The sequence below is a fragment of the Monodon monoceros genome, unplaced genomic scaffold, assembly GCF_005190385.1.
Source record: "Monodon monoceros isolate NGI ecotype Baffin Bay Population unplaced genomic scaffold, NGI_Narwhal_1 Super_Scaffold_18, whole genome shotgun sequence".
Classification (NCBI taxonomy): domain Eukaryota; kingdom Metazoa; phylum Chordata; class Mammalia; order Artiodactyla; family Monodontidae; genus Monodon; species Monodon monoceros.
Window position 1 is genome coordinate 59,448,069 of NW_021703774.1, and position 27,202 is coordinate 59,475,270.

At 38.4% G+C, this 27,202-nt stretch overlaps 2 protein-coding genes, 1 non-coding gene and 1 pseudogene across 11 annotated transcripts in view; 2 read left to right on the forward strand and 2 right to left on the reverse strand.

The window, feature by feature from the left end:
• DCAF6 (DDB1 and CUL4 associated factor 6) overlaps nt 1-1,036 on the reverse strand; it is a 172,070-nt gene extending 171,034 nt beyond the window's left edge. For 4 of the 7 annotated variants that reach the window (XR_003794316.1, XM_029227506.1, XM_029227510.1 and 1 more), the window contains exon 1: nt 580-903. Coding sequence is in view for 6 of the 7 variants with exons in the window: in XM_029227506.1 (XP_029083339.1) it covers nt 580-676 (97 nt within the window). In the remaining variant the exon portion in view is untranslated. Of the gene's footprint in view, nt 1-579 lie in introns of all 7 variants that reach the window. The other 3 variants (XM_029227509.1, XM_029227507.1, XM_029227505.1) reach the window with 1 other exon arrangement.
• MPC2 (mitochondrial pyruvate carrier 2) lies at nt 12-26,775 on the forward strand. 2 transcript variants are annotated; one of them, XM_029227513.1, is made up of 6 exons: nt 12-263; nt 1,695-1,863; nt 15,540-15,580; nt 24,214-24,298; nt 24,677-24,788; nt 26,559-26,769. In XM_029227513.1, exons 2-6 carry the CDS (start codon nt 1,755-1,757, stop codon nt 26,593-26,595), a joined length of 384 nt encoding a protein of 127 aa, XP_029083346.1. In that variant the 5' UTR covers nt 12-263; nt 1,695-1,754; the 3' UTR covers nt 26,596-26,769. The 2 variants fall into 2 exon arrangements, with proteins under 2 accessions (XP_029083346.1, XP_029083345.1); XM_029227512.1 differs by lacking the exon at nt 12-263 and having other exon boundaries at nt 1,456-1,863; nt 26,559-26,775.
• LOC114900215 lies at nt 4,846-4,948 on the forward strand. Its single transcript, XR_003794817.1, has one exon. It is a non-coding gene; the product is annotated as a U6 spliceosomal RNA (small nuclear RNA).
• On the reverse strand, nt 15,743-16,682 carry LOC114898281 (annotated as a pseudogene). Its single transcript, XR_003794317.1, has one exon. The product of XR_003794317.1 is annotated as a ferritin heavy chain pseudogene (transcript).
• Nucleotides 26,776-27,202: the final 427 nt, after the last annotated feature.

Below are 27,202 nucleotides of genomic sequence, written 5' to 3' on the forward strand. Positions count from 1 at the left end.
AGTCCAACTGGGAAAGCGCGCGGGGGAGGGGAGAGCTCAGCTATCACTTTCAGGTTTGGGCTCGGAGCCGCACAACAGTTTACACCGAGTCTGTTTGGAGCGTGGAGTCCCCGAGGGTGGTCAGCGCGTCGCCACGGACACCTAAGCCCTCCCGAGACTTTAGGGGAGGGGCGGTCAACACAAACTTAGGTCCTTCGGCTGAGCGAGAAGAGCGCTGAAGAAGAGCAAAAGCGCCAACTTTTGCTCTAAACGCGGCAGCTCGGGTAGGTTCGACAAGTCTTCTCCCGAGTCCCACTCCAGAAGCGACCCCAACACCTTTCTCGGCCAGTACCGTCTGCCCCCTGTCCGGCCCCCCGAAGGAAAACCCAGTAAGGGCGGCGGCTGGCAGCATGAAAGGGGGACTTAGCCATGGGAGGACACGGGCACGGGATCCGTCCGCCAAGGTCCACCCAGCACCTCGGCGTCTCCGGGGCGTCCCTGCCCAGGCGCTGTCCCACCTCCAATAGCCCCAGCGGCGTGGCCCCCTCCCCCACTTCTGGGCGGCGACCTCAGCGCCTCCGCCCCAGGGCCCCCGCTCACCCAGGTAGCGGCTCCGCAGCCGGGACGGGTCCTCCAGCCCGAGGGACCTTTTCCTCACGTCCCACAACAGGTGTGGGCAGCAGCCACCTCGAGACATGGCTCCGCCGGGCCGGGGGAGGAGAGAAGACCACCGCGTGGGGGAGGGGAAAGGGGTGAGGGGACACGCGGATCAACACCCGAGCCGCACCAGCACCATCCGCGCGACGAGCCTCGCGGTAGCAGCGAGTTAGATGGCGGTGGCAGCGGCAGCGCCTTCGCCCCCGAAGCCCGGCCGCACCCGGGCCTGAGCTCGCCTCATACTCTCCTGCTCAAGACTACCCAGAACATCCAGAGATCAGCAACTGTTCCCTCCCTCAGCACCCCCTCCTACAGGAGGAGGTGGAGGAGGCGGAGGCGGCCTCGACTCCTCCCTCTCCTCATTCTCGACACCCTCCCTTTCAAGCCTTTCTCGCGAGATGACGACAACCCTGGAGACTGAGGCAGGTGTGTGCCAGGGCTGCCCTTACCCTAGAAAAGTGGGTTCAGACCACTCTAGTCAAATCCTTAATACTCTGGATAAATGAGGAATAGAGACGGAAGAAGCTGAAATCGGAAGTCTCGCGCTCACGAGTCTCATTCCAAAGGAAGCAACAGAGTTGTGCGGCGTCATCTTTAGTCGGGTCATGGAAGGCCCGAAAAGCCCATTTTATCTAGGGGCCTCCTTAACCAAAGTGAAAGGGGATTAGCGCCGGTGCAGCTTCACTTTCCCTTCTCCAACATGGCCTCCGGGCCAGGAAGAAGAAATTGTAGGTTTGGTCTGGACCCCGCCCACGCCCCGGGGCAGGCCAGTCACCGCGGGCCGCCCTGCTTGCGCAAGCGCGCTCCCGGTAGGGCGCCGGGTTGACTCGGTGAGGCTGTCCTTTTGCCACCTGTTTCCGTGACTCCTCCTCCCTCTAGGCAGTCGGAGGCCAGGAGGCGGGCTCGGGGCGGGCCGTCGCAGAGTCTCCGCCCCCACAATCTTCTCTAGGCGCGGGCCGTCGGGCGGTTCACAGGGGAGCAGGCTGAGCTGCCTTGGGGGAGAGGAGGGCGCGAGGCGTTGAGACAGGGGAAAGTGACGAGCTGCCCTTCATTGCCAGCCAGGGAGGAGCACACGGCCGCTGCCTTACCTGGCTGCCCACGATCACTCGTCCGCAGAAATGTCAGCCGCCGGCGCCCGGGGCCTGCGGGCCACCTACCACCGGGTCCTTGATAAAGTGGAGCTTCTGCTGCCTGAGAAACTGAGGCCGTTGTACAACCACCCGGCAGGTAATGAACCCAGAGTGGCTCCCACCGAGACCTTCCCTCCCTGTCCCTTCCCTCCGTTTTGAGGCCCACTGACAACTCTGCTGCTGGAGGCATCACCCACAGCCCCAACCCCCCTCCCTCAAGTGAATCCGTGTACTTTCCCATGCTCCCTGCTTTTCATGTTTTCTTTTCCAGCATCTCTCATAAACTCGTTATTTTCAAGTCTGCGACCTTTGTCGCACCCCTTCCCTTAGGCACAACTCAGACCCGGACCGGGCCTCTGGGTTTGATCCTTCTCCATTTCTGCGGCCAAGAAAGGGTCTGGGCCACCAGGAAACCTCATTCTCTCCTCTTTCCCTCCATGAGTAGTGGTATATTGACCTACGCGGAGAAGAGCTGTCTTTCCGCCCTGGAGGGTTTGGAGTAAAGGTCATACTTTCTTCAGCTCCAGCTGACAGGCCTGCAAAAGTGTTAACCGGTTTCTGAGTCAGTGTCATTCCTTGCCCCATAGGTCTAGTTTGTTTAAGTCTATCCTTATTTATGAAATTACTACTGAACAAGCTCTCCCTGGACCTTTTTGTGTGGACAGACCTGGTTTTAAATTCTGCTCTGCTGCTTACTATCGATGTGACCTTGGGCGAAATCCTAGATCTTAGTTTCTGTAAAATGTGATCGATGTGAGAGTTAAAGATAACGTATGTGTTTGATTCTTCATAAATGCTCAGTAAATGTTAGCTCTCTCTTTAACCTATTGGAAAACAATGTTCTTGTGGTTGAAAAAAATAATTCTATAAGAAACTGGAAGATCCCAATTCTTCCAACTCTATCTCCCCACATATCTGACTATGAAGAAGCTCTTGGGAGTGTGAGATGGTTACTAAATCTAATTTCCAGTTTGATAATGGGGTGAACTGTGTCTTGGAATTATACTTTAGTATAATATTACTTGTTGCAGTAGTTTACCCCTTATAAAATTGATCTTTAAGGAGAGGTTTTTATTGATGAAGAAGCTTATTTAGTTTATTTGCCTTTTGGTTCTTTTAACACGCAATTTTTGGAATTGTGCTGTGTTTTGTGGCAGAGATTTTCAGGAGGGAGAATTGGGCAATGCTTCTGTAATAATCTGGGCTTCAGACTCAACTGAATTCTGTGTAGTCAACCCTGACCCTCTTAAGCTCTGTGTTTGGGTTGTAGGATAAAGACAGGATAGAGGAGGAGCAACTTTAAACTACTTTAAAACAGAATTGGAGGGTAGTTTTATAGTGATATTTTGCAAGACCTTGGCTTTAACCACGTATAATCATTCTTTATAATACTTTATTCGACTTTTATAATGAAAAGGAATTATCTTTCATTTGAGATTTGTTAGTAGATTGTGCATTTTATCTGGATACTCTTGGACTAGTTCAGTTATTGTAACCCTTTTTTTCAGTGTAATGGAAGGAGCATAGGCTTTGAAGCCAGACTGACCTGGATTTGAATCTTGGCTGTGTGACCTTGACCCCAACCTTTAGTTCTAATCTATGAAATGGGGATAATAATTATCACCATTTAAGGATTGCTGTGAAAGTTAAGTGATGTATTGTCTGTAAAACATGTAGCAGTGTTTGCACGTAGACTCTCAACAAATGTTGGTGTTAGTTCCCTCTTATTAAGCTTTTCACCAATATGCAGAGTAAGAATACCTATCACTGCAAAATTATTTGTGATTAAAATGTTGTAGGGTAGGCACACCATTGTAGAAATGAAGAAACATGAAAAATATAACTGTTGATTGATTCATAAGTATTCAATAAAATCTGAGGAAATACTGATTATTGTTCCAAGAGTCATCAGAGTGAATATTCAAGGATTTTGCGTACTATTTTGCATAATAGTATGTTATTGAATCATTATGTTAAACATTAGAGTAGATTCACATACTGGAGGTTTTTACAGTAATATGCAAGGCTAAATTTTTGAGATTTCATTGTATCATTGACAAGTACGTTGAGACAGGTTACAAGAATATGTCTTTATATAAATATATATTAGAGTAGAATATTGCATTATATATAGAGTTAGACCTGTGGCCTTCATCATCCATTTATCTACATATTGTCTCTGGCACAGAATGATCTACTTCTGTAGAGTAAGAATAGTGTTCTATATACATATAGAATCCTAAAGAGGCTACCAGAAAACTACTAGAGCTAATCAATTAATTCGGTAAAGTAACAGGATACAAAATTAATGCACAGAAATCTCTTGCATTCCTGTACACTAATGATGAAAAATCTGAAAGAGAAATTAAAGAAACACTCCCATTTACCATTGCAACAAAAAGAATAAAATACCTAGGTATAAACCTACCGAAGGAGACAAAAGACCTGTATGCAGAAAACTGTAAGACACTGATGAAAGAAATTAAGTATGATACAAACTGATGGAGATATACCATGTTCTTGGATTGGAAGAATCAACATTGTGAAAATGACTATACTACCCAAAGCAGTCTACAGATTCAGTGCAATCCTTATAAAACTACCAATGGCATTTTTCACAGAACTAGAACAAAAAAGTTCACAGTTTGTATGGAAACACAAAAGACCCTGAATAGCCAAAGCAATCTTGAGAAAGAAAAACGGAGCTGGAGGAATCAAGCTCCCTGACATCAGACTGTACTACAAAGCTACACTAATAAATACAGTATGGTACTGGCACAAAAACAGAAATATAGATCAATGGAACAGGATTGAAAGCCCAGAGATAAACCCACGCACATGTGGTCACCTTATCTTTGATAAAGGAAGCAAGAATATACAATGGAGAAAATACAGCCTCTTCAATAAGTGGTGCTGGGAAAACTGGATAGCTACATGTAAAAGAATGAAATTAGAACACTCCCTTACGCCATGTACAAAAATAAACTCAAAATGGATTAAAGACCTAAATGTAAGGCCAGACACTACAAAATTCTTAGAGGAAAACATAGGCAGAACACTCTATATAATAAATCAGAGCTTGCTTTGGCAGCACATATACTAATATTGGAATGATACAGAGAAGATTAGCATGGCCCCTGTGCAAGGATGACATGCAAATTTGTGAAGCGTTCCATATTTTTAAAGAAATTATACTCCAATAAAGATGTTTAAAAAAATAATAATAAATAAATAAATCACAGCACGATCCTTTATGACCCACCTCCTAGAGAAATGGAAATAAAAACAAAAATAAACAAATGGGACCTAATGAAACTTAAAAGCTTTTGCGTGGCAAAGGAAGCCATAAACAAAACGAAAAGACAGGCTCAGAATGGGATAAAAATATTTGCAAATGAAGCAACTGACCAAGGATTAATCTCTAAACTATACAAGCAGCTCATGCAGCTCAATATCAAAAAAACAAACAACCCAATCAAAAAATGGGCAGAAGACCTAAATAGACATTTCTCCAAAGAAGATATACAGATTGCCAACAAACACATGAAAGGATGCTCAACATCACTAATCATTAGAGGAATGCAAATCAAAACTACAGTGAGATATCACTTCACACCAGTCAGAATGGCCATCATCAAAAAATCTACAAATAGTAGGGCTTCCCTGGTGGCGCAGTGGTTGAGATTCCACCTGCTGATGCAGGGGACACGGGTTCATGCCCCAGTCCGGGAAGATCCCACATGCCACAGAGTGGCTAGGCCCGTGAGCCATGGCCGCTGAGCCTGCGCATCCGGAGCCTGTGCTCTGCAACAGGAGAGGCCACAACAGTGAGAGGCCCGCGTACCGCAAAAAAAAAAAATCTAGAAACAGTAAATGCTGGAGAGGGTGTGGAGAAAAGAGAACCCTGTTGCACTGTTGGTGGGAATGTAAATTGATACAGCCACTATGGAGAACAGTATGGAGGTTCCTTAAAAAACTAAAAATAGAACTGCCATATGACCCAGCAATCCCACTATTGGGCATATACCCTGAGAAAACCATAATTCAAAAAGAGACATGTACCACAATGTTCATTGCAGCACTATTTACAACAGCCAGGACATGGAAGCAACGTAAGTGTACATCGACAGATGAATGGATAAAGAAGATGTGGCACCTATATACAATGGAATTTTACTCAGCCATAAAAAGTAATGAAATTGAGTTATTTGTAGTGATGTGGATGGACCTAGAGTCTGTCATACAGAGTGAAGTAAGTCAGAAAGAGAAATCAAATACTGTATGCTAACACATATATATGGAAGCTAAAAAAAAAAAAAATTGGGGCTTCTCTGGTGGGGCTGTGGTTGGGAGTCCACCTGCCGATGCAGGGCACACGGGCTCGTGCCCCGGTCCGGGAAGATCCCACATGCCGCGGAGTGGCTGGGCCCGTGAGCCATGGCTGCTGAGCCTGCGCGTCCGGAGCCTGTGCTCCGCAACGGGAGAGGCCACAGCAGTGAGAGGCCCGCTTACTGCAAAAAAAAAAAAATTGGTCCTGACGAACCTAGGGGCAGGACAGGAATAAAGACGGAGATGTGAGGACACGGGGAGGGGGAAGGGTAAGCTGGGATGAAGTGAGAGAGTAACATTGACATATATACGCTACCAAACGTAAAACAGATAGCTAGTGGGAAGCAGCAGCGTAGCACAGCGAGATCAGCTCGGTGCTTTGTGACCACCTATAGGAGTGGGATAGGGAGGGTGGGAGGGAGACGCGAGAGGGAGGGGATGTGGGGATTTATGTATATGTATAGCTGATTCACTTTGTTATACAGCAGAAGCTAACACAACATTGTAAAGCAATTATACTCCAATAAAGATGTTAAAAAAAAAAAGAAAAAAGAAAAAGAATAGAGTTCTAACCAAATGTGTGTCCTAGTAAGTTCAGTTCTCATAAGATATGTCACTCCCCCCACCATCTCCTGACTATAAAAGTATTTGACTCGACACTAACCAGCTGCATAGCTACCCTCTAGATATTTGTTCAAAGAAATAACCTTGAAGTCATGCTGCCCAGTGTTTACTTAAAAGCTTAGTTGGGGAAAAAAATTATTAGTGGAGTGTCATTCCTTTGTATGTATGAGCTCCAAAATGGGGTGAATCGTCCCAAAGCGTGCACAAAATGAAACATTGGAATGTAGGAAGAAAACAAGAGGACTTCTATTAATACTTACTATTTATCTTTTTAAAGTTTACAATATAAAAATAAATTAGTACACATATATATATGTGTGTGTAAATAGTCCCTTTATTACGATGGTTAGACTTAAGATTTTTCAACTTTACAAGATGGTTCAAAAGCAATACAAATTCAGTAGAGACTGTACTTTTTTTTTTTTTTTTTTTTTTTGCGGTACGCGGGCCTCTCACTGTTGTGGCCTCTCCCGTTGTGGAGCACAGGCTCTGGACGTGCAGGCTCAGCGGCCATGGCTCACAGGCCTAGCCACTCCACGGCATGTGGGATCTTCCCGGACCAGGGCACGAACCCGTGTCCTCTGCATCGGCAGGCGGACTCTCAACCACTGCGCCACCAGGGAAGCCCAGATACTGTACTTTGAATTTTGATCTTTTCCTGGGCTAGTGATATGTGGTACGGTGCTCTCATGTTGCTGGGCGGCAGCAACGAGGCACAACTCACAGTCAATCATGCGGTAAACAATCAGTACGTCCATTCTGCACCCCTATAGCCATTCTGTTTTTCAGTACAGTATTCAATAAATTACATGGGATATTCAACAATTTATTATAAAGTAGGCTTTGTGTTAGATGATTTTGCCCAACTGTAAGCTATAAGTGTCCTGAGCATGTTAAAGGTAGGCTAGGTTAAGCTATGATACTTCAGTAAATTAGGTGTATTAAATAAATTTTCCATTTATGGGGCTTCCCTGGTGGCGCAGTGGTTGAGAGTCCGCCTGCTGATGTAGGGGACACGGGTTCGTGCCCCGCTCCGGGAGGGTCCCACATGCCGTGGAGCGGCTGGGCCTGTGAGCCGTGGCCGCTGAGCCTGTGGATCCAGAGCCTGTGCTCCGCAACGGGAGAGGCCACAACAGTGAGAGGCCCGCATACCACAAAAAAAAAAAAAAAAAAATTTTTCAATTTATATTTTCAACCTTCAATGAATTTATTGGGATGTAACCCCATCATAAATCAAGGAACATCTGTACACTAAATTCTATGGCGTCTATATGTATTAATTTTTATATATGTATATATATGCACTGTATATAGGGGATGTATGCTCAAAAAAAATTTTTTTAACTGATGGGGCAATGTGTTCAAAAGAAGTTAGGACACCTCAGCCCTAAAGAGTCCAGAGAGTCTCTAAAGAGTTATATCTCGGGAATTCCCTGGAGGTCCAGTGGTTAGGACTTGGTGCTTTCACTGCCATGGCCCGGGTTCAATCCCTGGTTGGGGAACTAAGATCCCACAAGCCGCGTGGTGTAGCAAAAAAAAAAAAAAAAAAGAGATATCTCAATAGAACTGGGGGAAAAAACAGAACTAAATAAGAAATAAATAATTAAAATAAATAAATAAAAACTATCCTTCAATTAAATCAGCCCAGAAAACAGCTATCTGAGCCATATAATTTTTGCTTACCATAGCTTTGCTTATATTGAATTACATTTTGGCTTAAGTGGAAGAACTGTTGAAAAAATACTTCTATGAAACATGTTGCAGTGTTTAGTTTGCTGTTGCTGAGAATATTCTTTACTTTGCATGGCGTTCTCTCTGGGAAGGCTTATGGGAAAAGTTACTTTAAGATCTTCATAACAGGGATATTTTCATTTTTCCTAGGTAAGAGAATTGGTTTTTCCTTTTTATCTTACAGACCTAGAGAATATTTTTTAAAATAAAAACATACTAAATGAACCATTATTAGCAGTGTTCATAAGGGAATATCTTTATCAAAAAAATTCAAAATTAAATGCTCAGGGAATTGCTGTTATACTAGATAGTTTAATACAACTTACTTCAGAGAATATTTTGTTTTATTTTATGTAAATAAAGCCAAATGGGGATCAAATAAATAACCAGTGTAGAAACCCACACAGTTATGTATTAACATGGTTATTTAGCGTCTCTGTTAGAACATTTTCTTCCTACAGAGATTATCTGAAGAATTTTAATGCCAGTCTAGGATAGACATCTAGATATCTATATCATATTAAATATATCTGTATTATATACCATGTATAATACATCTCTCTATATAAATATATTCTTAAACATATTGTTAATGTATATTATGTTTAAATATATACACTAAATATGTAAATATACATATATTATTTTTTACAGTTATAACCTCTGTTACCTTAAAATTAAGGAATGAGAACCAAAATGGAAAGTTGGGATTTCAAATACAATTGTAAGATATTGATGAAAAATAGAATATCTTTAAACTAGTTAGCTCCAAGAAAGTTGAATTATTTAATATTTTTTGAGGGCCTGCTGTATATTAGATACTGTTTTAGCATTTGAGATATTTTAGTGAATAAAATTAAAATCCCTAGCCACAGAGATTTTGTATTCTCAGAAGAGATCATAAAAGTAATACAATCCTTGTTGTAGTTGTTAGTGTGACACTTAACATAACTTTTGCCCACTAACCTGATCTTAAACTAATTTTAAGAAATTAAGACTGTTCATGCCTCATCTAATTTGATTCACTAGATGTACTAAAGGAGAAACAAGCCCTAAGAGAAGCTATAAATCGTTTGTTATATACACTCTGCTATATATAAAATAGATAACTAACAAGGACCTACTGTATAGCACAGGGAACTATACTCAATATTTTGTAATAATCTATAAGTGAAAAGAATCTGAAAAAGAATATATATATTCAGTTATATATATATAAAACTGAATCATTTTGCTGTACACCTGAAACTGACACAAGATTGTAAATCAACTATACTTCAGTTTAAAAAAAATTGTCTCTTATTTCCAAGTCATGTAATAATATTAATTTTGTCTATGAGAGAGTGTGAAATACATTTAAAGTGTGGTCTGGCATAGCAGAAAGAGGACTGGGATCAAAGAGGCCTGTATTCTGGTCCTTGCTGTATCTGGAACTATCTGAATAGGAGACACATTACTTAACTTTTAAGTGCCTTTTCTTTTTCATGTATAAAAGTAGAAGAATTTGGATTTTCTTTAAGTTTCTTTCTAGCTGTGATAGTCTACAATTTGGTATTTCTGCTAGGACCTTTCTTAGTTTCAGAGGCTTCAAGAAACTCAGATTTCATCAGGGAAAACTATATAATTATTGTTAGATTAGGTTTTAGGGATCTAAGTTTTTATCCTTGTTGTGCATGTATTTTATGTAAGTAATTTTACCTCTCTGGGCCTCATTTACCTGGTTTATAAAATGAATGCCTGAACTAGATGATTTCAACAGTCTTTCTAAATCTAGAAGTCATTGATTCTTTGTTACTGAAGAAATGTATAAATTTAAAATGTATCAACCCTAAAATGCATATTGGCTATCATAGCTAGTCACTTCACCCGTTATTTTTCTTTGGCATTTTCACCAAAGCCTGTTTAAAATCAACATTTTAAAAATCATTATACACCTAGGACGTTCTGGGTGCTATTTGAGTGAGCTCTTTCCAGGGCCTTCCACGAGATATAAAGACTGCTTGGCTCTAAAATGGTAGCCCCGTCATGTTCTCGGTATGAAATCAGAACTAGCTTTAGTACAAATAAAAATGAGTAATCTTTGTCAATATCTGTGTGAATTTGTAAGTACCTGGCTACATGATAGCAAACAGATGGACTTGCTTAATACAAGGAATGTTAGAGGAAAGTTGAGGGATGTTGAAAGCAGTAAACCGAAGAGAAATGGTATGAAAGGGATTCGGTGGAGTAGTGGACAACATTCAGCAAGAACTTTATTCTCAACATTGGGAGCACCTCAATTCAATATTTGTATATGTGTACGTTTGCATGTTTGTAAAAGTTACTTATTCTGTTCCAAGAAGGAAGTCTTTCCCTAGGAAGAGAATCATACGTACAATAAATGACATACTTTCTGGGTAGAATTTATAAAGTATTTCATTAGCAGTCTTTCCTCTCAGGTAAGGAAATTAGGAAGTAAAATTATGTCATTGTTTTATTAATAGGTTCATCAAAGTTCAACAAGGCAACTAGATTTGTTAATTTGTTTGAAAATGTAGGTCTCTTATGTCTGTTACATATTTGGTTGTGATATTCCCTTGCAGAATTTTTCTAATTCTTCCATGAAAGTTTGAACTTTAGAAAACATCAGTTTCACTTTAAAAATCAGAAAAACATATAACAACACAAAAGAAAATGACCATTATATTATTATTCATATTTTTTGTTATGCTTGAAAATAGTTCATAGTTTTATAGTCAATCCTTGTTGCTCATGTATTTTATGTATAGTAGTTTGTATCTGTTAATCCCATACTCCTAATTTGTCCCTCCCCGCCTTCCTCTCCCCTTTTGTAACCATATGTTTGTTTTGCTGTATAATTCATAGTTTTAAATAGTCAGCATTTGAGGCCTTTTCCAACCTCCAAGAGTGGACTTACAAGAAACAAGATGAAAATGTGTTAATTGTTAGTTAATTCTTTGTCTAAAGGAATGTATATTTATATCTGATGGGGACACATTTCCCTCATCTTGGACTTCAAATTAAATTTCTTAAGAGCTGCTTTTTATTCAATATATTTTCAGTAATTTAAAATTTATGCCTAATCACGTTTTTTCATTCATCGTAATGAATGTTAACTAGATACTCTATTTATACTTATGCTTATCTTGATTTTAAGGTGTTATAATCACTTCAGGTATCATGATTATTTAATGACTTCATTTTTTTAATGCTCTCCAGTGAGAATAGCTATGTCATTGTAGAACATAAACCTATTTTTCCCAGGTCTAGAAAGACAATGTGACATTATATTCTCACTGTTTATGTGATACCTGTTTCCAAATATGTTTTTGTCAAAACTTTTTGTTTTAGGTAAATAACAAGGACCTACTGTACAGCACAGGGAACTATGTTCAATACCTTGTAATAACCTGAAAATGGAAAAGAATCTGAAAAAGAATATAGTTATATATGTATAACTGAATCACTTTTCTGTACACCTGAAACTAACACATTATAAATCAACTATACTTAAATAAACAAATGTTTTTAAACTTTACATTTTAAATGTCAAAATCAGTTGGGATGTGTCCTCATTACCATTTCCATTATTGACTGATTGCTGTTTTCAAGAAGATAGCCTCTGTTCCTGAATTCATACACGTCTATATTTATTTGACTTCTTTACTTTTAAGGTAGAAAATGATTAGCTAAGATAAAATGGAAGGGTGAACTAAAATAAGTTTGCTTTAAAATTTGTTGTTAACCTATTATATGATCATGGGTATTACTAGCTATTTTTTCCTTTTTTTAACAATGAAGAAAACACTGCTTGTTTGCACTTACAGATCTCCAACCCTAATTATTTGTGTCAGGTGTCAGCATCCTCTGATATTTCAGAAAAAATTAGAAATTTAGAATGTCTTATTAATATATATTTGCTACTGATGTTTTTAAATTCAGTGCTTACCAATTGTTAAACTAATTTAGGCTTTGTTTTATAGTTTAAAATTATGCACTAAATAAAATATTTAAACTTCTCTTTGGCTCATGTTCTAGCAACCATAATTTCATGTTCGAAGTTTTTGTTTGGTTCAGTTGTGTGGGAGAAGGGCGGTTTTTATTTTAATATTATCACCTAGCTCAGAGCAGTTGAGTAAATTAGTTACCAGGCAAACCTACTGAAAAGCTTGACGTTCATTAACCCTGAAGGGTCAACCATTTCAGCTCGTAAAGAAACCAGAACCTTAGAGGCATTGCTCAGGAAACAGTTCTTGGGGCGGCAGAAGAGGAAGCATCAGTTTTGAAATATGAAGAGAGGAGTCTGTTGGGGAATCCAAAGCCAGAGATGAAAACAATGTATTGGCTTACCCTTGAGTGATGAAGCCAAGCTTCATGCAGGGATAAAAAATAAACTTGGTAATTGATACTGCATATGACCCTGCGGCTTTGTATATGACAAAGAAAAATAAACCAGGTGTGATGATAGGAATCTCAGAAACTCAAACTAAAATAACCAGAGTTTGAAAAGATTGACTTATAGGATTAGTGCATTATGGCATCAGACTCATGGGAAGAATTTTCAGGAGCCAAAAAGGGAAGTATCATGGTCTAAGAGTAGAGTAACTAATGAGTGAAAGTCTAGTACCAGTTCCCTGATGTAAAGGGAACCTGATGTCCCTGAAATCCCAGCCTTGAGGATGAAGCGGTGTCAAGGCAAATCTGGGTCAAACCTAAAATTTGAGTAGCTTTGATTAGCATCTCTCCTGGATATGGTTAATCCAATTCAGTTCTGTTCAAAAATATTATTTGTCAAGAAAAACTAAGAAACAGGCTTTGACTTCTAGACCTTGCCTGATTAAAGTGACAGATGCGTAAATAGATCAGTTTAATTGTTAAGTGCAGAAAACTAGAAGAATAGACAGGCTGCTTTGAGAGTTCAGAGAAGGAGCATTTAATCTAACCTGGAGATGTTAAAGAAGGCTTCCTTGAGGAGATGAAACCTTCAATGAGTTTTTGAAGGATATTAGGAGTTAGCCAGATAAGGCCAATTAAGGCCAAATAAGGGGACTAGTAGCTTGTGCTTAGGTCCTTTAAAGCCAGCACTGTGTTTTATTTACCAGTGCATCCCCAGTGCCTACAACACTGTAAAGCATGCAGTAATTATTATGGGTGAATGAATGAGTGGTCTTCTTTGCAACAAATTAAACCTACAACTATGACTGGATCTTAACTTAGCTATGTGCTTTTACTTTTTTTTTAGCTCCATGCTTTTTCAATTTCATTATCTTTTGTTTTGTTCCTAAATAATAGGTTTGAGTCAATTCTATCTTTTAAATGTTATTTATGTGTATGTGAACAGAAACATTCCTTGATTATTAATGACAGTGAATGCTCACCCACTGGGGGTAAATTGGATAAATCCATCTTTACCTGCTGGTGCTATTTGAGAAATATTACTGGGAGTAGATGAAGAGAAATAAATGTGTTATATTTGGGTGATGATGCCATTTTAGATGTGATCCATAAAAACTATTTATTCTTACAAAGTAAAGTGGAATATTAAGGCAGAAATAATACAATTAGATTTATAATTATATAATTAGAATATAATTAGATTTTTTTAATTTCGAATTTGCTTAAAATCACTGTTGTCTTATGTGAAATTGATTAATTTTTATGTTAAGAAATAAATGTCTTTTGTTGATCCAGTGTGTTGAGAGCATACATACCATATTAATTTGTATTGGATTTAGCTTTTAAATTACCATGGACAAAGTCTGTTTCTCTCCTGTCACTGTATCCCCTGGAAGTTTAAAAGAGACATAATTTGGAAGAGTTACAAGTGGGCACAGTTATGTTCTGTGGTTAAAGAGCACAAGTTTAAGAGTTAGAAGACTTAGGTTCTAGTTACAATTCTGGGCTTACTAGCCGCATGACTTGAGTAGGTTATGGAACTTCTCTGAGCCTTATCGGTAAAATGAAGGATTTAGATTAGATGATCTCTGAGTTTCCTTCCAGCTCTGAAACATCATGCTTCTCAAATTCTAGGTTTGAGAAAAGTTTGTCTAAGAAGCTGTAGTCATTTTCAATACTGTCAACATTTATTGAACATTTTGCACGAGGCATATGAGTACCAGGTTAACTAAAACAAGGACCCTGCTATTAAGGAGCTTACAAATCTAGGCTTTCCGCTTTCTCATGTGCCCTTTAAAGTTAGGTTCATTAATTTTGTACTAGAATATATAGAATTTTTATAAGAAGTTTTACTAGGATACGTGGTGACATGTCATTTATAATAATAAATATTAATAGAATTAGTGAATATATAAATATCTGGGACTTCCCTGTGGCGCAGTGGTTGAAAATCTGCCTGCCATGCAGGGTACCTGGGTTCGATCCCTGGTCAAGGAAGCTCCCACATGCCGCAGAGCAACTAAGCCCGTGCACCACAACTACTGAGCCTGCGCTCTAGAGCCCGCGCGCCTCAACTACTGAGCCCACAAGCCGCAACTACTGAAGCCCACGTGCTCTAGGGCCCACGTGCCACAACTACCGAGCCCGCGTGCTGCAACTACTAAAGCCCGCGCCCCTAGAGCCAGTGCTCAGCCACCGCAGTGAGAAGCCCACGCACCGCGATGAAGAGTAACCCTCCGGCTCGCTGCAACTAGAGAAAGCTTGCACGCAGCAAAGAAGACCCACTGCAGCCAGAAACTAATAGAAAATATCTACTGTGGCTTGTATCACCAAAATTCCATAATTTGTCATTTCCTCAACTTGAAGATTATCCTTAAGTGAAATAACATTAAGTTCCATGTTCAAGGCAAAACGTTAGGAATGGTTTCCAAAACCATCTTCATTATACTTTAGCTAATTTTAATAGTTCACAAAAATACAAATAATTGACAAGGAGATCAAAACAACTTGTATGAAAGATTGATAGTGTGGTGACTCTCTAAATTTTAACTTAAATACAAAGTATGCAGAAAGCATAGTAAAAATTATTAGAAATAGATTGATAAACCTTTGAGTTTTTGAAATGTGATCGCTATTAAAAGACATATTGAAAATAGTTGGTTTATTGCTAAATTTTTCATTTTTTATTTTCAGGTCCCAAAACAGTATTTTTCTGGGCTCCAATTATGAAATGGGTAAGTCTTGAATTTTTGCAGAAGCTACTGAAAAAGATATTCTTTAAAGGAGCTTATTAATTTGAAGTAACTTTTCTGAAGGATGTACTTTTAAATGTTCATGGTACGTCTTGAAGTAATTTTATACAAATACTCTCAGATGTATCAGGGTTTTTTTTGGGGGGGTACCAAATTACTTTATTTGAAGGAATGGTACTAAGGAAAGGACTTGTAGATATTTTGGTACAACTTACAGAAAAGGTAAGGTAACCCAAACATGCATGCACTGCCTTGGTGACCAGGGAAGTCACCCCTGTGGCTATGGAAAGCCAGCCTAAGGCTTAGCTCTCATTATCACTATTTCCCAGGGTGTGCTTGTCAAAAAGATACTGTGCCATGCCAGATTCGGGGGCCCCCATCGTGCGCAAGTTGGTTACGTGGTCACCCAATTCTTTAATGGATTTCACCTGCTCATTCAGATAATGAGTCTCAATGAAGTCACACCAGTGGGGGTCATTTTTCTCCGTGGCCAGTTGGTGCAGTTCCAGTAGTGACTGATTCACACTTTTCCAAGTGTAGCGCACATCCCATTGCATTCAGCCCATTCTCCCAGTCATCACGGTCTGGTTTCTTGATATCCTGAAGGAAGATTCGGCCACCCCGGTGGTTCTGCAGCTTCATCAGTTCCTCAGTATGGTCCCTCTCCTCACAAGATTGGTGAAGAAAGTATTTGGCAAAGTTCTTCAAAGCCACATCATCGCGGTCGAAATAGTACGACATGGACAGGTAGACGTAGGAGGTGTAGAGCTCCAGGTTGATCTGGCGGTTGATGGTGTTCTCCGAGTCCTGGTGGTAGTTCTGGCGCACCTGCGAAGGGGACGCGGTCGTCATGGCGGGCGGCTGAGGTGAAACAGTGGCGGTGGCTGCGCGGCGCTGTAACGGCGGCGGGGACCTTGGGGCGGTCGGAGGGCGCCGTGAGGTGGTGGCGAGGGCTGGCTCTGAGCGGCCGGCCGGAGCGGGGGACGAGCGCCGTGTTCCGTCCAAGCACTGTTGAAGCAAGAAACCGCGGCGACTCTCCGGGAGGACTGTGGCCAGATGTATCAGTTTTACTGCATAAAGCATACTACCTACTTTAGTTTTTCTGAACTCCTTAGATAGGTGAGAGCCCTTTGGGGAACGTATTGTTATCAAAAAGCTTATAATTATGGGCCCTAGGAACATGAAATTTCATTCTAAAATTTTGTGGCTATGTAAAACTTTAAATTAATTAGGACACCCCCAAATTAACTTTTGTTATTAATTTAGTATGAGAACTTCAGATACTAACACTAAAATAGAGGCAAGGAAAGTTATTCTCAAAAAGTAGAAGAATTTATCCAAGGGTATATATATTAACATTTGGGAAATGATAGAATATGGGACTTCTGACTCCAAGACCAATGCTTTTACACCATGCCAGAGTTTGCATTCCTAAAGCTCTCATTTAGCTGAAAAGAAATATTTGCGATGGCTATTAATAACAAATCATTGATTTTATGTTGGAAGGGCCAGTTTGGGCTTAATGCAGTGCTTCTCGAAGCGTCATCCCTGGACCTGCAGCATTGGCATCACCCAGGAATATGTTAAACACGCAGATTTTCAGGCCACATCATAGATTTACTAAATCTGAAACTATAGGGATGGAGCCCAGTAATTTGTGTTTTAATAAGCCCTCCAGGTGATTCTGAGGACTTCTAAAGTTTGAAAACTACTGGTCTGCAGGCTTTTTTTTTTTTTAACTGTAAAAAAATACACATAAAATTATCATTTTAACCATTTTTTTCGTGTTGAGTACATTCACATCAGTGTGCAACCAATCTCTAGGACTCTTTTTATCTTGCAGAACTAAAACTCTGAACCCATTAAACAATAGCTCATTTCCCTCTTCCCCAGCCCCTGGAAACCACCATTCCACTTTCTATCTGTGAATTTGACTACTCTTGGTACCTTTTATAAGTGAAATCATACAGTATTTGTCTTTTTGTGCCTGGCATATTTCACTTAGCATAATGTCCTGAAGGTTCATCTATGTCGTAGTATGTGTCAGAATTTCCTTCCTTTTTAAGTCTGAATATTTCATTGTATGTGTATATCACATTTTGTTTATTCAGTCGTCTGTTAATGGACACTTGGGTTGCTTCACCTTTTGGCTAGTGTGAATAATGCCGGTATGAACAATGGTGTACAATATCTGTTCCAGACCTGCTTTCAGTTCTTTTGGGTATATACCTACACATGGAATTGCTGAATCATATGGTAATTCAGTATATTTAATCTTTTGATGAACTGCTGTACCATATTCCACAGCAGGTGCACTATTTTACATTTCCACCAGCAATTCACGGGGGTTTCAATCAATTTCTCCATATCCCTGCCAACACTTGTTACTTTTGTTGTTTTATAATAGCCATTCTAATGGGTGTGAAGTGGTGTCTCATTGTGGTTTTGATGTACATTTACCTAATATGATTAGTTATGCTGAGCATCTTTTCATTGACCATTTTTACATTTTCTCTGGAAAAGTATCTATTTAAACCCTTTGCCCAAGTTTTAATAAAGTTGTTTTTTGTTTGGGTTGTAGGCTATTTTAATTCTCTTAAATGTACTGTTTTAATTTGTTAGAACAATTCGAAAACTCAGCTGTAAATGTAAGTAGTTGAGAATGTTAGAACTAGAATTACCTATCCCTCAATTTTATGGCCTTAGGCAAGTTCAATCTCTGCCCTTTTGTCTCATCTATAAAACAACAAGATTAGAGTAAATTAGTGGTTGGGAGCTATATTTTACAGAGAACTAGGGAACAGTTCTCTTTGTAAATTTATAAGTTGAGAAAAGCTTCCATCAGTTTAAAAAAGAAGTTTCAATATATCATCTTTAATGATTCTTCTCATACTCTAAGCATTTAAAAGAGTGATATTAAAAAAAAATACTAAAAAATGTAGATTACTATTTCCTTTCTCTTCGCTCCCTACCAACGCTTAAAATTATATATCTGCAAAGTGGAATTAATTGCTGAAATATTGTTTCTAGCACCATTATTTAAAAACTGAGAATGATAAAATAGATAATTCATAAAGACCTACCGTATAGCAAAAGGAACTCTACTTAATACCCTGTAATGACCTATATGGGAAAAGAATCTAAAAAAGAGTGGATATATGTATATGTATAACTGATTAACTTTGCTGTACAGCAGAAACTAATACAGCATTGTAATTCAACTATAGTCCAATACAAATTAATTTAGGGCTTCCCTGGTGGCGCAGTGGTTGAGAGTCCGCCTGCCAATGCAGGGGACACGGCTTCGTGACCCGGTCCAGGAAGATCCCACATGCTGCGGAGCGGCTGGGCCCGTGAGCCATGGCCGCTGAGCCTGTGCATCCGGAGCCTGTGCATCCGGAACCTGTGCATCCAGAGCCTGTGCTCCGCAACGGGAGAGGCCACAACAGTGAGAGGCCCGCGTACAGAAAAAAAAATAATAATAATAATAATTTTAAAAAATAAATTAATAAAAAATAAGAATGACTTAATGTATTTCCAATAAGTTGGGGGCACCCCTGACCCCAAATTTACCACAGTTTAGAAGTTTATTGATTTTTACCAATAGCTTTGATGTTTCTTTGATCTGGTCCATCAGTGTTTTGAAACATTGACAGTATTATATACTCATAAGTGCTTTCTCGACTGTCTCCTTTAAAAATATCTATTTTAAGTTCATGTTGACATCATACATAGTCTCCTGATGACAGCATAGCAATGGAAATTTCTGTGTTTTGTTCTCTGGTGGGGAAACTTTTTCTGATATTTAGTTTATGCTTTCCTTTCCCAGAGCATTTGATAATAATTAACCTATGGTAAACTATACGTGACACATAGCAGTTGCTGCTGCAAGCCACCTAACTTGTACATTAAGAATTTTAGACTATACTTCTTTAGAGATTTAACTGTGATTGAATCCTTCTTAGCCACTTTAGTTGAAGCCAAATAATTAATTATAAAGGTCAAAGTGGATAATTCTAAAAAGCAATACTACACACCCTTAAATATTTTATTTTAACTTAAAGATTATAAGTATATATTCATGTATCAATCATTTACTATAAGGCCAAAGCTTTGATTTGTGTATGGATCCACTGGTTTTGAGTTCCACATCATCTGTCTTGGATGAATTATACCATAGTGCATCCTACATGATTTCAGTTTAGTTTTCTTTAAAGCAGAGCAAGTTTATAGACACTTTTATGATAACAGAAACCTGCTAGATTTTTATGTCTCCCCACCATCTTTTAAAATTTATTTTATTTTATTTATTTTTGGCTGCCTTGGGTCTTTGTTGATTCACGAAGGCTTTCTCTAGTTGCCGCGAGCAAGGGCTGCTCTTCCTTACTGTGCGCGGGCTTCTCATTGCAATGGCTTCTCTTGTTGCGGAGCACAGGCTCTAGGTGCATGGACTTCAGTAGTTGTGGCACAAGGGCTCAGTAGTTGTGGCTCGCAGGCTCCAGATGCACAGGCTCAGTAGTTGTGGCTCGCGGGCTTAGTTGCTCCGTGGCATGTGGGATCATCCTGGACCAGGGCTCGAACCCATGTGCCCTGCGTTGGCAAGCAGATTCTTAACCACTGCACCACCAGGGAAGCCCCTCACCCCCATCTTTTTATATCTGTCTTGTTCACACCAAATTTGACAGCAAGTTTAACCTGCCTGTATTCAATCTTTCCAAAATAGTCACTTTAGATTTTATAGAAATAACAACTCTCTTTCTGTGTTTCACCTGTTTACCAGTTCATTAAATTAGGTAAATTACAGTAACAAGTAAAACTGGTATAAACAGGTTTGAAGACAAACACAGTGACTTGATAAAAATATAGCTCAACTAGTGAGAGCAAAAATGCATGAGTGCAGTACAGAATAAATAGCCCCTAGCCATGAGTATTCAGTCATGGGCATCGTTAGCTTGTTTACAGAAGGAATGGATATCATTGGCTAATCTGGGGAAACTATTATGTGAAGGTCAGTTGAGGGAGCTTTTTTTCTTTTTGTTCATAGTCTGTTTGTGCAGACTGGGTTTTATATGTATATATGTATATATATATATATATATATTTTTTTTTTTTTTGGCCGCTCTGGGCAGCATGTGGGATCTTAGTTCCCCGACCAGAGATCAAACCCAGGCCCCCTCCAGTGGAAGTGCAGAGTCCTACCCATTGGACCACCAGGGAATTCCCGACTGGGTTATATTTAACTCTTGAACAGTATACCATTTTGTGTGGCTAATTTTTCTCTTTTCTGTTCTCCTTAGGAATAAGTCAAACTATATTTCAAGATTAACTCTGCAGATTTTTAATGTCTATCTACTTGCTTTTCCAGCTGGAACTACTTATATAGACTAATTCGCAGTTTAAAATCTTGAGAACTTTGTTATCCCTAAGCATTTTGGAATTGGAATATTCTATAGTGGTATTTCATTTTTAGCCCTCCTCTAGAAGTGTCATATGACTTGTTTTTTTTAACTAAAGGAGAAAATATTGGGAGGAATGAAGGACGTAAGGGAGGAAGAAAGGAAGGAAAAAATGTTTTACACTATCTGATGAGTATTTACTCCACCCAGTGGAGATAACCAGGTGCCAGAAAGAATCACACATTTGAAAACCAGTTTTTAATTGATGGAAACACAGAGAACTAACTTGAATCTACTAGATGCCAAACTCTCTGTATTGGGTTATTTAATACATTATCTAATATTTAATCTTCACCAGAAAAAAAGGTGTAAACGTACTGAGGTTCAAAGAACTAGAACTGTTGCAAGTGACAGAGTCAGGATATGAACCCTCAGTTCTAATTTGACTTCAAAGCCTAGGCTCTTAAACACTTACAGGACCCCCTTTAAAAGTCACTGTGGATCTTTCTGTAATTGGTACTTTCTCCCCATGTTAGGGAGTATTTTACATAATCTTGTGATATACTCCACACACTCTCTGACTCTACAGTTCTATTATTTGAATAAAGTTCATAACAAAGAAGAATAGGAACACAGACCTTCTGCCCCTGAGACTAGAAATACAGGATAAGGTACAGAGACTAATATTCCCTTATCTCTGCTTCTCTAAAGATGTAAGCTACTATTTGTTGTTGATAATAATAATATTTTCCAGGCACTGTGGTAAATATTTTTGAAGCATATTATCTCATTTAATCATATATCTCTTTTGCGAGGGTAGCTATTCATATTCTCATTTTATACATGAGGAATTTAAGACAATGTGTTATGTAACTTGACCAAAGTCACCCAGCTAGTAAATGGCAGAGATTAGATTCACAGTAAGATTTTATAAGGTAATTTACATGAGGTTAGAGTGGTATAGAAGTAGAAAGGGTGTTTTTTTTTGTTTGTTTGTTTGTTTTGGTTGCATCGGTCTTAGTTGCGGCACTCGGGATCTTCGTTGAGGCATGTGGGATCTTTCATTGCAGCACAGGCTCTGCATTGCGCCGTCGCGGTGCGCAGGCTTCTCTCTGGTTGTGGTGTGCAGGCTCCAGGGCGCATGGGCTCAGTAGTTGTGGCACGCAGTCTCTGTAGTTGAGGCACACAGGCTCAGTAGTTATGGTGCGTGGGCTTAGTTGCCCTGTGGCATGTGGGATCTTAGTTCTCCAACCAGGGATCGAAGCCAGGTCCCCTGCATTGGAAGGCGGATTCTTTTCCACTGGACCACCAGGGAAATCCCCTAGAAAGGGATTTTTTTTTTTTTTTTTTTAAGAAATGCGGGAAAGGAAACTAATATAGTATTATAAATCAACTATACTTTAATTTAAAAAGAAGAAGACTAAAGAGGCATAACATCCAAATGCAATGTATTATCCTGACCTAACTACTCTGGACAAGAAAAATAATGTTTTAAAAGACATCTGGGGCAGTTGTCAAAATTTAACTATGCACTGTGTATTAGACAACAGTGTCTTATCCATGTGAAATTTTGTGATTAGATTGTGGGTATATAAGAGAATGGGAAGATAGTCTTGTTCTTAGCAAATGTACACTAAAATACTAGGGAGTCAAAGGGCATGATGTCTACAACTTCTTTGTAAATGGGTCAGAAAAAAATATATGTACATATAAAGAGAGAGGATAATAAAGCAAATATTTCAAAAAAAAAAAGAGAGAGAGAGAAAGAAATGTGGGAGAGGGGCCTCAAGACCTCTGTGGGAGAGCACAATTACTAACATGTCCCAGAAAAATAAAATGTATACTCTGAGCATAAACAAAATCATGGCTGCTACCTTCCTCCAAAAGACAATGCTAGAATATAGCCTATAGTCATCATAGATCTATTACAGTGTAGTAATACGTGGACTGAGTAGAATAACGATAGAAATCAGTCCCTTTCTTCCCCTTTACAACAGCAGTATTCCACCCTGCCAAAGTGGAACAGATATGCAACGGAGAAAATGTACATTAGGACCTGGAAGAAGAATGTAAGAGTGATGATTAGGAACTATTTGGGAAGAAAGTCACAGGACTATGGGTGAAAATTAACAAGAAAAGTAGTATTGGTCATGATTTACCTCTACTTATACTTCAGTATTTAACTATTTGCCCCTTTTTTAAGCCAGAATCATTGCTCCCTTGATCTACTCACTTTATTAAATCAAAACCATTTGGATTTGGTTTAAATTTGTAAAAATTCACAAGTATGCATATGTTCTATTTAGGAGAAAAAAACCCTGTGCTGGTTTATATTTTTCATGTAAGAGCATCTTTTAGAAACTCAAAAAAACCTGAAAATGAATTTCTTAAAACCATATTTTCTAATGACATATTTAGGATTTGATTTTAAAATTGGAGAATGGGAGGAGGAGAGGTGATGTAAATATGGCAGAATGTCAATAATTGTTGACTGGGTGATGGGTATGTAGGGGTTCTTTGTACTAGTCTCTCTTATTTTACATAGGTGTGAATTTTTCATCAATAAAAATCATTCTGTTATGTATTCTAATCTCTGCAATAGAGTAGCATAACTAATATTCTAGTGAAGACTCATTACTAAACTTTCTCAGTGTTGCTGATGGTAGGGTATGATTCTATAAAAAACAGTGTTAAAAACATACCAGAGAAGAAATGACCAGGTATACTTTGACATTAAAGAAAAATTATCTAACCAAGAAACCAAAATTATAGCAGAGTTTTTCTGATACTTCCACTTTTAAAAAAGAATAACGTTGCAAAAAACATGAAAGGAGGAGTTTATACAAATAGCTTTCAGGCATCTTCCACACCAGTGGTTCCCAACATGCATAAAGAATATATAAATTCTTATGTGAAAGAAGTATCATTTGTAGAACAAAAATACAAATAAACTTATAGAAAAAATATATACACACTACTGATTTTCAAATATATGAAGCTGTTTAATGTGATTAACAAAATACAACTTAATTCAAAAAGCATTTCTGAATTCATTGTAACTTTTTGTCATGATACATTTTTTCTTAATGCATGGATACTAAAATCATAGCTACAGTCTGAAAATCTCTGAAATAGTTTGTGTTTTAGTTAGAATTGAGAACCATTACTACATACTCATGATGCTTTTTTTCTTTCTTATGTGTTAATGTGTATTTCCAGGGGTTGGTGTGTGCTGGATTGGCTGACATGGCTAGACCTGCAGAAAAACTCAGCACAGCCCAATCTGCTGTTTTGATGGCTACAGGTAAATTAAATGAATACCTTCCATACCAGGCGTTCAAAAATTTTGTTTTATATCAATGTACTTAACTGTTTCATGTTTGAAATACATATACACACACTCACACAGAAAGAAATTAGCAGTGTTATCTCTAGGAAGTTATTAGACTATAGCCAAAGAAGGCAGAGGAGGCTTATAAAAATGTCCCTGTGATGTAAGAACTGAGTGTTTTCTGAAATGCTGAATTATAGCAACTTCATTAAAGTCTCAAATTATAGCATTTCTTTGTCCTACTTTTTGTTGTCATAGTCTTATTTATAATTATTTTACTCTAATATTAAATATTCAAATAAGATTGCAGCAGTACCTATGCTTTTTTTAAAAAAAATTTTATTTCAACAGGGTTTATTTGGTCAAGATACTCACTTGTAATTATTCCCAAAAACTGGAGTCTGTTTGCTGTTAATTTCTTTGTCGGGACAGCCGGAGCCTCTCAGCTCTTTCGTATTTGGAGGTAAGCTTACCACAGATGTAAAAAAAAATCTGCCTCAGAAGCCATCCGGCTGGCAATACTTTTTTTTTTTAAGATTCATATATAATGCCTGAAGGCATTCAGGATGTGCCTGAAGCAGACATTAAACATTTCTAGAAAGCCTGGGGGTTTGAGTTAAAAGTGTTAGGCAGTATATTACCTAGGTTTTAAATCTGTGTGTTACCTAGATGTACAGCCCTTTGATAGAGTCTCTTTTATTAAGATAACATATATAATTTAGGATATATTAGGGAATTTTCTGCATGAACTTTTTTTTATCACTTACTTTCAATCAAATATGATAAAGTGAGACTTAAATGTATAGTTATATAGTACTGGAAATGATGTTTAAAGTGAGGCTGCTAGTTTCATTGGAAAGTATGTATTCCGTGAGCATTGGAAATTTTTAAAATTCAGTGATTAATATTATTTGTCAGTGACTGGTTAACACTCTGCAGTGAGCTTAGATGAAGGCTCTGGCTTGATTTGAACCATAGAACCTTCCTAAATTACAAAACAATGTTATGAATAACAACTTTCTTTAACTAAAAAAATTGAATGATTTCAGTAAAGAAATAGAAAACATTGAGCTATATAATTTACCTTCCTTTCAGAAGGCATTCTATTCTGCAGAGTATAGTACATTTTAATTTCATTCATCTGTACCATCCCTAGCTTTACTAGTAGCTTAATTCTGTAATCTTTTCATAATATTCTAGCACATAACGCATAGATGAATAAATAAACTCACTCATTCTACACAATGCCTGACAACCATTTTTAGGGCTTACTTATATCAATATAAGCTTCAATTAGTACAGAGATTTTATTCACAGAGTACTTTTCTCATGCACCATCTCATTTTGACCTTATATTAACTCATGATAGTAGAACTATGAGAACACTAAGTGCCACATTCAGAAATATTATTTCTAATATCAGAAATTCAGGTTTAGTTTGACAAAAGGATTTTTGGCCTTTCAGTTACAATAGCAGATTAGATTTAGTTAGAAATATAAATGTTGGACTCTCTGGAGGACTTAGGAAAATACTGTTGAATGTTTGAAATCAGGACCTTTTGAGAAATCTAGGAGGTATGGTAGGCTTCATGGAATAAGTTCCCTCTTGTGCTTATTCAGTTTTCCACTTTATTTTCAGCTGAGAAGAATAGTAAATGAAGCCCAGGGTGATGTAAAAGGGAAAGACTCTGTAGCTTTGTGGTTAATTCTTCTTTGAATTAATGATAATTGAAGAAATTGTCCTTAGATTCAATAATCTTTAAGTGTTACAACCTCCTAACCCAGTAGCCTGCCTGCATCACAGAATTACATTTTATTTTTAGTGATTAGGCCCATTCCCAATTGATTTTATTCTCAGGAAAGATGTTTTGTGAGTATAAAATTAAAAGTTCTAGATGACCACGTTTTGGTAAACTTTATACATATATTCACGTTTGTCATACTCTTGTATAGTTCCAGAATGAAAATATTCTTACATTAAAATAATATTTTTGTACAGGGAACTGTATGTCAGTTAAGACGTTTTGACAGTTGGAAACCAGATTCAAAAAAGTCCTTGGATTACTCTCCCATCTGCCTGTTTGTTCCTATAAGCCTCTGGGAAGATTGTATTTACAACTGTATAGCCTCTTGACTAGAGAGAAAGAAGAGATGGAATATGCTTCCCACTTCCTTCTTATTATAAATGTATCTATTGTGATTCATGATTTTTTTCTTTCTGTTTTCTTTATAGATATAACCAAGGACTAAAAGCTAAAGCAAACAAATAAGAGTTCTTGATCCCCTAACAACCTAGACGTGGACATAACCACTGGGACCTAGTTTGATTTATTATTCAGTCGTCAATGAGGTGATGCTAACTGTGCTAACATTTGTAAGGCATAAATTCTAACTGTAATTGGGAGATAGTACTTGATTCAACAGAAAAATAAAGCAAACTTTTAATAATATTGTCTCTTTACATATTACTTAAGGAATTTATCTATGGATATTAGTAACATTTTTTTTTACTATTTGTCCATAATAAATCATACTGCTCGTACATACCACTGGCCTCCTTCTGTTCTAGTCAACCAAAGTGTGTACGTCTAAGAGCACACATATTCCAGTGAGTCAAAAGATAGTCGGAAAGTTAAATAATCTGTGTACAGTGAAGGATGATGAAGTAGCTAAAAGTGAAAGGAAATAGAGCTAAAGAGAGCGAGAAATGGGTTGTGGAATGGCCAGCAACATGACACCTCAAACTGTTTTAAAATATTTTAACTTGAAATGAAGAATCTTGTGAAGAATATTATTTTTTGTATGTTGTATGAAAGTCTTTTACAGCTACAGAGTAACAAAGGATTTGTAAATTTTTGAAATATATTCAATAACTGA

Coding starts and splice junctions, on each gene's coding strand:
- MPC2 (XM_029227513.1), top strand. CDS start 1,755: ATGTCAGCCGCCGGCGCCCGGGGCCTGCGGGCCACCTACCACCGGGTC. Junction 24,299..24,676: donor TGCTGTTTTGATGGCTACAG/GTAAATTAAATG, acceptor TTATTTCAACAG/GGTTTATTTGGTCAAGATAC. Junction 24,789..26,558: donor CAGCTCTTTCGTATTTGGAG/GTAAGCTTACCA, acceptor TTTTCTTTATAG/ATATAACCAAGGACTAAAAG.